The 11825-nt window shown below is 36.5% G+C and overlaps 1 protein-coding gene across 2 annotated transcripts in view; it reads right to left on the reverse strand.

Annotated features, from left to right (window-relative positions):
• Positions 1-4511: 4511 nt before the first annotated feature.
• The window catches only part of LOC125261857 (sialidase-4-like), a 40869-nt gene continuing 33555 nt past the window's right edge, over positions 4512-11825 (reverse strand). The window contains exons 1-3 of one of the 2 annotated variants that reach the window (XM_048180411.1): positions 9552-9634; positions 7094-7381; positions 4512-7012 (exon numbers count right to left, since the gene is read on the reverse strand). In XM_048180411.1, coding sequence (XP_048036368.1) covers positions 6071-7012; positions 7094-7366 — 1215 coding nt within the window. In that variant the 5' untranslated portion in view covers positions 7367-7381; positions 9552-9634 and the 3' untranslated portion in view covers positions 4512-6070. Of the gene's footprint in view, positions 7013-7093; positions 7382-9551; positions 9635-11825 lie in introns of those variants that run through there. The other variant, XM_048180409.1, reaches the window with a different exon arrangement.

The raw sequence follows: 11825 nt of genomic DNA on the forward strand, positions 1-11825 counted from the left end.
TCTGCATATCCTTGTTGACAGTGTAAACAATAACACTGAGACTGAACTGCAATCTTTGCTGGCTTTGTTGTCATTTTTAGCAGCCATTGTGTAATTCCCTGCTAGAAATTTTAAGTTCCCAGAACATTCTCAGAACGTCCCCACTGGTGTTAAGGACGTTGCCTAACGTTCCCAGGACGTTCACAGATGGTCACGATGTGGGGTTCTTTTAAGGTTTGGGGGACGTTATTTGGCGGACCTTCACAGAACATTCAAGACATTTTCTGAACGTTTAGGGAACCATATTTTATTTGGAAATGTTCTCAGAACGTCACTGCTGCCCTTGTCAAAAAATTTAATTGAAAATTAGAGCTAAATTGACTAACAAAAGTGGCTGTTCAAACAAAAAATATTTTTTCTTAAATGTCTCTAAAAAAAAAGCTCTTTACAGGTAATTCCTGGATTAATATTATGAAACCATTTCTTTAAAATGCAAATATCTTAAGTAATTAGTAAGTAAGTAACTTAAGTCATTAGCAGACAACAGCACATGCATGAGCTAATGTAACTACTCACTGTATCAGCAACTACACAGTTACTGCAGCCTTTAAATAAAGCAACATGCAGCAGAACATCAGTGTTTCTGGATCATCACTGACTGAAGCACAGGCGCTACTCTCCAGCACAATGATAACCTCACAAAACTCAGATAACAGAAACAACATTAAACACTAACAGATCTCTCTAGATTTCTGCATCTTCACTTTTTACAAACCACTCTGACTTTATTTCTTTCATACAAATCTTCTTGATGAAGTGTTGATGTTTTATCAAAATTTATAAATGTCACCGTTACGGAGATAAGAGCTTGCTTTAGTTGGGCTCCTGAGCCTTGACGTTTTGACTTTACTTTTTCTCAAATTGTTGAAACTGTGTGTTTTTGAAGCATGTTTGTTTTAAAAAAAAAAAATCTGATCAAATGGATTTGGTTGCTCATTGTTGGTGGTTTCATCATTATACAGTGGCCTTCTTCACTGATTTCTGAATACCTATACTTAGGTGTTTGTCTCACCTCTGAGAGAAGTTTTGGCTAATCAGATATTGTTCTGTTTCAAAAGGTGGCTTTTCTCTGCCGCCGTCATATATAAGTGTTACCTCTGGTATTGCCAGCTTTGGCAGAGAGTACCGTTTTAGATGGTTTAGACAGTTTTAGTTGTAGAACAGTCTTCGTTGGTTTTTCTGTAAAGTTAGGTCACTCAGAGAAACAAAAGATGCCTGCATTGTCTCTCTGTCTCTTTTAATCTGGAGATCAAAGACTCTTTATCTTCTTGGTGACCGTTTGGTTTGTCACCTTTCCTTCTGTCAGGAAGCATGGGGGTCATAAAAGTAATTAGCAAGGTTTCTCCTGTAGAAGCAGAAAATTAGATTCTCTGAGTGGGTTTCTGGAATTATGTTTTGAAAATATCATCTGAATGATTCATTTGCCTGGTTCATCCACAGTTCCTACATAATCTAATGTTAAAATGTCAAAAATCAAGAGCCCATCTAAAGCAAACGCTCACCTCCATAACGGTGACTTCAAACTTTATTATCTTTATTATCTTTGTTATCGTGACCTTACGCAACTTTGCCTAAAATTTGTCTAAAGGAGACAAAAATTCTGAACCTTTACAGAACATTAGGTACATTCCTAAAATGTCCTCTTTTGGTAATGAAAGTGCTGCAGTTTAAGGTTCCTTATATAACTTTAGGGGGACATTCCATTTTGGTTATTTTATAGACACATAAGAATGTTACAAAGAGAATATGTGGGACATTAACTGAACATTCCTACATGGTCCTCTGTTGGTCATTTAATAACGTTCTCGAAATGAGTTTAGGGGGACGTTCTATTTTGGTTATTTTATGGTCGCGTAAGAACGTTACAAAGAGGACATTTGGGAAGTTAACAGAACGTCCTGTAGTAATAGTCCCCTAAACATTCCCAGAACGTCCTGAATGTTCCCTGAAGGTCCACCAAATAACGTCCCCCAAACCTTAAAAGAACTCTAGATTGTGACCGTCTGTAAACGTACTGGGAATATTACTAGACAACGTCCTTAACACCTGTCGGGACATTCTGAGAATGTTCTGGAAATGTAAAATTTCTAGTGGGGACAGCCTCCCAGCCAGCACAGCTATGTGGGGCCCAGATGGGTGTCACCTGGGCTGTCTAACTGGGGCCCAGCCGGTTTTGTCCGCAGTTTCCATGGAGGCCCCACATGGATTAGCCCAGATGAAATGAACACTGCTCAGTGTGCACACTACAGGCTGTTAAATGTAACACAGAAACATGCTGGAGTTAATGAGATAATGTGATAACGAGCAGAATCACCAAAGGACAGAGGAACAACAAGAACTACAACTTCAGCCACAGCCTTCGATGAAATCAACTGAAGATAAAAGACATTAAATCTCTCAAGATCTGATTAAACATCTGCACAAACAGCATTTCCAGCTTCACTTATTACTAACCAGATTGACTTTATTTCTGACATATATCTACTCAAGTTGTTATTGAGAATTACCAGAGGTTTAGATGTTGATGATTTGTTGAAAATAAGTTTGGTTTGATGTCACCATGATCGAGGTCAGTGCTTACTTCAGTTAGGCAGTTTGACTCTTGACTGTTTTAGTGTGAGTGTTTCTCTGGCTACTCTAGCTGTTTGTTATGGCAAGAAAGGCAAGAGGAAATGTCTTTAGCTGTTGTCAGCTGTTTGATGATAAGAATATAATTGTCATCATTTTGTGGCTTTGTTCACTGAGCTTTATATGAAATTTTTTTTTTAATTTTGTGCTGGATCTTATCCAGAATAACAACAACACAGTTAAAAAAACAGATCAAAATAATAAATCTGAAAAATACAATGTACATTAAATGCTTTAAAACACCTGCAAGATCTATTCACACACAGACATCAAGAATCAGCGTATGAATCTCAACAATGGTGACATGCTTCATGCTGCAATGCATTCTGGGTGCCTCATACAAAACTCATCCATGGCTCCCAGAATGCATTGTGGCATGAAGCATGTCACCATTGTTGAGATTCATACGCTGATTCTTGATGTCTGTGTGTGAATAGATCTTGCAGGTGTTGTAAAGTGTTAAGTGTACATTGCACTTTTCAGGTTTATTATTTTGATCTGATTTATTCTGCTGTTTTGTTATACTATAAGAGACCCAGCAAAAAGTTAATAAAATTTTTTTTTTTCATATAAAGCCACTACATGATGACAAGTATATCCTGATCATCAAAAAGCTGACAACAGCTAAAGACATTTCCTCTTGCCTTTCTTGCCATAACAAACAGCTAGAGCAGCCAGAGAAACACTCACATTAAAAAAGTCAAGTCAAACTGCCTAACTGAAGTAAGCACTAACCTTCATCATGGTGACATCAAACCAAACTTATTTTCAACAAATCATCAACATCTAAACCTCTGGTAATTCTCAATAACAACTTCTGTAGATATATGTCAGAAATAAAGTCAATCTGGTTAGTAATAAGTGAAGCTGGAAATGCTGTTTGTGCAGATGTTTAATCAGATCTTGAGAGATTTAATGTCTTTTATCGTCAGTTGATTTCATCGAAGGCTGTGGCTGAAGTTGTAGTTCTTGTTGTTCCTCTGTCCTTTGGTGATTCTGCTCGTTATCACCTAATTATCTCATTAACTCCAGCATGTTTCTGTGTTACATTTAACAGCCTGTAGTGTGCACACTGAGCAGTGTTCATTTTATCTAGGCTAACCCATGTGGGGCCTCCATGGAAACTGTGGACAAAACTGGCTGGGCCCCAGTTAGACAGCCCAGGTGACACCCATCTGGGCCCCACATAGCTGTACTGGCTGGACTCTAGTACCTTATTGCTTAAAACATCCACTAAGACAAAAGTGTATATTAAAATGTACAAATCATTTGGCCTAGCAACACTGCAACAATATTACAGTCTTAATAGTAATACTTAAGATCCAGACAACTGTGAAATAATGTACAAAACTGACTAAATATTATTGTAAATATTATTGTAAAGTCTCACCTCAACTCTTCCATCCTTCCATATTATTTTCTCATCACAAGGACATCTGTGTCGTCTACAGTTTTCTGCTTTTCAGCAAACTAGACGACACGTTTCATTCATATCAGATACACATTGACAAGCAATGACATGTCACCATGGAAACAATAAAGTGATACATTCTAAATAACGGTCGCCTTGAAAAACTCACGATGGCGGGTCAGCCAGAATATTTTAAATTTATGTGCGAAAGGGTTAAAATAAAGTGTTACCTAAATAATATATTAAAATAGAAATTTTTTTTGAAATTGTAATAATATTTTACAATATTGCATTTTTTATGAAATAATGCAGGCTGATGAGACTTCTTTAAAAAACATTTAAATAGTAACAAGAAAAAATTCACGTAATCTAGAGCTTCCATGTAAGTTGTAAAAATTAAAAAAAAGTACTATATCATTTGTGATGTAAAACTACTTATCTATCTAACTACCTGCATGGTATGTGATGTAGCATAGGGATTATTTTTGCCCCAGGGATACACCCCTTATTTTGTGGGGTTTATTTTAACCCTTTATTCATTACAGTTTATGGCTACTGTACTGGGGCATTGGGCGGTATGTAATGCAGGGCCTATTTTACACCAGGGTGACACCCTTTATACAGCACAAATTATTGCAACTGTACTGGGGTGTTATTCCTGAAATGTTCAAGGCTGGAAACTTTCCATGGGAATAAACGGGTAATTTGGACAAATGCAGGTTAGCCTTTAACAGGGAACTTAAATGTAGTTGCCAGTTTGAAGTCTAATAAATTTACATTACAAACCCCATGTTACTGCAAAATGATTGCATTCATGCTATATTGCAGAAATAATTTATAAGATTAAAAACACAAAAATTATTCTAAGATGACACAAAGACCTCAAGAATCAGCACATGAATATCAACAAAGGTGACAATCAAAAGTGTCATGCCGCAATGTATGCTGGGAACAATAGTACAAAGCTCCCAGCATGCATCACAACATGAATAAATTATGCAGCTGAATTGTCTTATTATTTGCTGTGGTTTTTGTTCTGTCTTTTAGTAGCTTTGTGATGTCCAGATTTGATCTGATTGTCTGGATATTTTGTTGTCACCATTATTGAGATTCATACGCTGATATGTGTTTGTCATTGTCAAGTATGCAAAACAGAAGAGAACCATTATGTGTGATACTCATTATCATTTATAAAGTTTAAAAATGAGGAAACACCATGTTCATATACACATTTTAATGTTTATTCTAATATCTCTGACACAACTGTATCAAAAGCAGTTGCATTTAGCTTTAATCAGAGATAAAACATGAAATAAATGCTTTAAATTGTCTATTATATGAGTTCAGCATGTAAAAGATCTGTTCAAGAATTATACACAATACAATACAGTTGCTGACAGTGACTATTATGTTGGTTCTAAATAGATTCCAGTTTCCAGATCAGTATAAGCAGAAGCAGTTTGCAACAACAAACCAAGAAAAAAAACTGTTTAAAAGATTTACATAATGTTATGGATTAACAAATTACACAGATACTGGTATTTTCTTTTTTCTTTTCTTTCTTTTTTTTTTTTTTACATTTTTAATCAAATTGGTGGAGTTTAGGAGGACGTAAGTTCCCTGCATATATATTCTTTCACTTCTGCTTCTTCTTTTCTACCTCTCCTTTCATTCTTCAAATATCTTACTACTTTTGGGTCCTTCTTTCTCTATACTCCGATCTTCACATTCTTCATCTGTTAGATACACATTTTTAAAGTTCATTATAAACTATACTATACATAATCATTGCTTGTCTGCCTGGATATCATTGCATCACAAATGAAATAAATTAATCTTATAATAAAATTCATATTTTGTAATAGCTCTATAGTATGTAATGTTATAAATGAAAAAAAAAAAGAAGAAGAAGAGAGGTTACATTAGATCCATAATTCATTTGAAGGGACTTGACTCTTTACTGAGCATTCAACTAATTCTAAATTTACACATTTACATTTTTTTCTCAGGGAGTTCGAACAGCAAAAATGCTATTTCTTCATTATCATGTTCCTTCCCGCACTCCAAGAGACAAGCAAAGTGTCCAGGCTCATACTCTACCAGATCTGAATATGCACTGGGACCATGATGTAATATAAGTAAAGGTTCCTTAGGCCACCCTGAGGAATCCAATGGGGATTTATTCAAGTACAGACCAAGATTCACTCTCTTTTTTGGATCGGATGGATGAGAGTAGAGCAGCCATGTCTTTAGAGGACTACTCTGTTCAACAAAACTCAACACACTGCCTTGGCATCCTTTTGCAGTCTCTATTAGCTTATTTGGAGTTAAAACATTGTCAAAAGCATCTCCAGAGTTGTAGCTTAGTGCCTCCGTTCTATAGCCAAGGCGGGTTCGAGCATTGCAGTACAGAGTACTGGTACCTTTGTCATCGATGATCTCAGCCATCTGACACTCACATGACTCAACATCCATTTGTTTTCCTGCTTTCCATGTGCTTCCTTTATCATCGCTGTAGAATGCTAAAGCATAAGGTGTGAAACAGCAAAATGATAAGCAGCAACATGATGTGCAATCAGATTTGCCAGTGTATCGATACGCATAGGCCGGAATTATCAGTCTCCCGCTCTTCAATTGAAGACCATGTCCTGGTCCAACAGCAAGGGGGGCCCAGTCTTTCACCTGCTCACCGATCACATCTGCTGTCAAATCTGTAGTGTGGCTCCAGGTTTTGCCAGCATCCTTACTGGTCACATAACAAAGCCGTCCTTGGCACTTATTTGTCCGTATTTGTTCGTATTCAGAGACCCCAATGGGAACACAGACAAAAAACAGAAAGAGGGTCTTGGAATCTCTCTCATAGACGGGACATGGATTCATGCTGCGGTGGTTTGGTAAACAAGCTGAAGTGAGCACCTGATGTCCACTGACCCACTGAAATAAAAAGCATCATGGCTATGTTCATGTATAAAGCATCTATGAAATAATGAATTTGTTAAAAAAAATATTTTGTACCTCAACTTCTTTAATCTTCTTGCCATCATTCCATGTTCCTCTTCTCATCACAAGCACTTCTGCACTTGTGTCACTTAATGTTTTTCTCTTTTCGGCAAAGGCAAGGAAGGTTTGATCATCACTGAGATACACAAGAGCTGGAATTCTGTATGACACTTGTTTTTTACAACAGCAACACCAGCTTTGAGGCTCTTCCTGTTTGTATATTGTTGTTGTGTTTATGTTTTTAAGACCATGTTTTGAATTGCTGCTTGATGGTGTCTTGTTACCCATTGTTTAATTTGAGCTCTAGAAATAGAATGAACAGCATTAACATCAGTAACGAAACATATAAGGGTTTGAATACTTGTATAATTATCTTAGCATTTTTTTTTTCTTTTTTTTTTTAAATTTGCAAATATGTCGCGATTCTGGTTTTTGATTTGTCATTATGAGGTATGGAGTGTATCTTGATATGAAAAAAATAATTTAAGTTCTAAGTATTTTAGGTTGCAACTTGACATGGTCGAATTAAGACTTATACCTTCACTGAGATTTACAACATTCTGTCACCTGATGAATGGTTGGCCTATAATAAGGGATTATACAACCTCTCCCATTTTTACTGGCCTATAAAAACATAATAAACAATAATAATTTCTTTTTGTTGCGCAACTTCTGCTGCCACACTCTCCTTACTCTTTCGAAAATGCACAACACTCAATAATAAAAACAGTCAAGGGAGACTCAGACCAAATGAAAGCCTTCACAGGTAGGACAAAGTACAGAAACCGCACATTAAACACTTTGTCTCATGTCCAAAACTAAACAATAAACCTAATCACTGTGTAGACAAAAGTTACATAAGAAGGTTTTTGCACTTCACCTGCAAATCTGCAAAATCATTGATGCCAATTCATTTTATTTTATTTTATTTTAAATAAAATAATTTACATTCTTAAAATACAGTAAATGACATATTTTTTTGTTTAGCATAGTACAACCTATATGGGTTGATATTGATGATTTGTTGAAAATAATAATTTGGTTTTATGTCACCATTATCGAGGTCATTGTTTGCTTTAGTTGTGTAATTTTACTCTTGACTTTAGTGTTTCTCTGGCTGTTAGCTGTTTGTTATGGCAAGAGAAAATATGATCAGCTGCTTGATGATAAGAATATAATCTTCATGTATTAATCTCAACAATGGTGACATGCTTCATGCCGCAATGCATTCTGGGAGCCATAGATGAGTTTTGTATGAGGCACCCGAATGCATTGCGGCATGAAACGTCACCATTGTTGAGTAAAACTGCCTAACCAAAGCAAACACTGATCTCGATAATGGTGACATAAAACCAAACTATTATTTTCAACACATCATCAACATCCAAACCTCTGGTAATTCTCAATATCACCTTTTGTAGATATATGTCAGAAATAAAGTCAGTCTGGTTAGTAATAAGTGAAGGAAGTTGATAATGTGGTTTGTGGAGTTGTTTACTCAAGATCTGAGAGATTTAATGTCTTTTATCTTCAGTTGATTTCATCGAAGGCTGTGGCTGAAGTTGTAGTTCTTGTTGTTCCTCTGTCCTTCTGTGATTCTGCTTGTTATCACCTAAATATCTAATTAATTCCAGGATGATTCTGTGTTTCATTTAACAGCCTGTAGTGTGCACACTAAGCAGTGTTCATTTCATCTGGACTAACCCATGTGGGGCCTCCATGGAAACTGTGGACAAAACCGGCTGGGCCCCAGTTAGACAGCCCAGGTGACACCCATCTGGGCCCCACACAGATGTGCTGACTGGGTAGTAATTACTAGTGTTACAGGCAATTGAAAAGCGCACAGTGTGCATGACGGATTGATGTTACATCATCCCTCCCTATGTCAGTTTCAGTTGTAAACTCACAGCACAACACCGGTCACCAATGCTAGTGGGGAACGCTTGTTTTCTAAACTGGCACTTGTCAAGAACAGGTAGGCCTACTGTTAATCTGGCAATGAACATCTTTATTGGACAGGCCGCTGTCAATCACTGCCTTATTTGCTGCCCATTGTTGCATATAAATTTGACAACAATATTCAACACAATTTAGCCCGTCAATGCTTTGGCAATATAAAGATTTTTTTACCATGCTAATAAAGTGTTACTTGAATCTGAATTTCAGTTGCTGTTTGATTTGCGATGGTGGGTTTTTCAAAATGTGGGAAGAGACCACAGACCAGATCTCTGTTTATGGTATAACACTCAATTATATATTTTGAAATATAGCTTTGGTCGCAATGGAGTCAATGTTCTGATTACTTTAGTGTATCTGATCAAGCTATATGTATCTAACAAAATGCTTTGTTTCTGTCCAGATTTGACTGTAACAATAATGCAAAACCAACACTTCAAATGAACTTAAATAAATAAAAAAATCCTGAGCTAAATGGCCTGTGTGGATCCCCCCGTTCAAAAGAAGCAATACTCACAGAAATTATCTTTCCTGCAGCAGCAAATGATTCTCACAGCAGGTTTGTCACCACAGACACTACAGGAGCCTCTCATCAGGTCTAACCAAAACATGCTGAACATCCTGTATTTATAATATCCTATATCAGCGCAGTAAATCGCACAAGCTAAACATTAAACATTAAGGTTAAACATTAAACAGCAGGATGATAAGTAACAGTAAACATGTGGTCATATAGTATTTGTTATGCTACCTTCACAATTAAAAATAAAGAAATCTACAATTCCAAGAAGAACCATCCACAGAACCTTTCCATTGCACAAAATTATTTTTTTGTTTTTCATTGTTTTTTTTTTTCTTTCTTTATATATATCTCACCACACTGAGACAAGTGTGGATGATTCAGAGTCAACCACAAACATGAAAAAACTAGAAAAGTACAATTTTTGTTAAAGTACATTCTTATATTTTTCTTCTCAACTTATCTTTTGCTTAATCTTTTTAACATAGGAGTTTCTTCACCTTTCAGTGCTGAGAAAGGTGCAAAGTTTATTTGAAACCCAGGAAGATATTTAGGGTGTTAAAAAAGACACACTCAACACATGATTTTTCTCTCTCTTAAGGGTGTTATGTTCTTGCTTTTTAAAATAAGGGCATTTATCTTTTGAGAAATACTTTGTTGAAATGTGATGTAAGAGTTGTTTTATTTCTGTAAATCATAGGGAAAAGACAAATGCAAAAGAGAGATTGCCATTAGTTCTTTGACACAATCTTAAAGGGCTTGTGTTGGATAAAAAATAGTGTCTTCTTTTTTTGTATTATATAACTACATATATTACATTCTTTATTACATTCAATCATCTAGCACATGTCATATGGTTATTGTCCAAAAATCTGATGATCTTGCAAGTTACATGGTGATTTGAACTCTCACACGGATCCATCATGTTTACCGGATTTGGTTGGCAAAGCATTGACAGATGAGAATATATTTTATTACTGCACAAGTAGTTGAGGACTTCAGTTTTCATTCTAACCCGTGTAATGAGCTGCTGACATTTGTAGCTAGAATAATAAGAGAAGAATAGGCAAATTAAAAGTCTAAACTTACAAATGCATGTTACGTGCATGAACTAAACACTGGGCTAACTTAGGTCACTAATATTATCTCTCATGTCAAAAATGATTTATGGTCTCCACTCCTAATGTTGACCACACCTCTGCACAAATTTATCAAAACACTAGGCTCTTATCTTTACTGCCCCCCACCCCACCCCACTCACTCCCACTCAACATGAGCCTAGACATGTGGCTAGAATGCCTATGCATAAATCTGGTCCCTGAACCTAACACCAATTCATAAGCGGTATGATGGGACACAAACAGAGAACACGTTCACCATTCAAACTTGGGTGGTGATGGAGCCTGGCTGATCTCCGACACCAACATTCCAAAAAAAGTGATACCACTGTGCAGCGTTTACCTCAGTAAGTTCACCAAACTTGAACTTTGGAATGCAGTGGAATGTGAAACCAAAGAGATTGTCTTATTACATTGCAGATACGAGCTCATAGAATATAAACCTAACAGATCACTCAGATCATCAGGATCAAGTCATTTAGAAATACCAAGGGTTCACTCAAAGCAAGGAGAGTCTGCTTTTAGCTGTTACGCCAGCCGCAGCTGGAACCAGCTTCCAGAAGAGATCAGGTGTGCTCCAACAGTAGCCACATTCAAATCCAGGCTCAAAACACATCTTTTTATCTATGCATTTGCTGATTGAGCACTGTGCTATGTCCAAACTGTTTGCACTTTATTTTATGCGTATTATTTTTTATTCTTTTAATTCCTTTTCCTGTTTTTATTTCATTTTTAATGTATTTATATCTTTTATGTATCATCTTGTTATTCTGACTTTTAATGCATTTTAAATATTGCTGTCTGGTTGAAAGAGCTGGGAGAATTAGGAAGAAAGTGATTAGGTTAAAATTTGGTAAATTTGGATAAGGGGACAAACCATGGGGAAATTTAAGCTGTAGTGCATGGTTAAGATATCTCTGGATTACAGTCAGGACACTTTCCAAAGGGGAAATTTGAACTGCGTTGCATAGATAGATATCTCCGGCTGTGTGGTGCAGTTTGAGGTGTCTAGGCAAAAGGGGAGATTGAAACTGTGTTTATCAGTTTGAAGTGCCTTAACAGGTAGCAGTCCTGTCGTGTGAGGAAGATCCATTCTGATCCGCTCTGATGGATAGATCCGTTTAGATCCACTCTGACGGACAACAACAACAAC

The sequence above is a fragment of the Megalobrama amblycephala genome, unplaced genomic scaffold, assembly GCF_018812025.1.
Source record: "Megalobrama amblycephala isolate DHTTF-2021 unplaced genomic scaffold, ASM1881202v1 scaffold513, whole genome shotgun sequence".
Classification (NCBI taxonomy): domain Eukaryota; kingdom Metazoa; phylum Chordata; class Actinopteri; order Cypriniformes; family Xenocyprididae; genus Megalobrama; species Megalobrama amblycephala.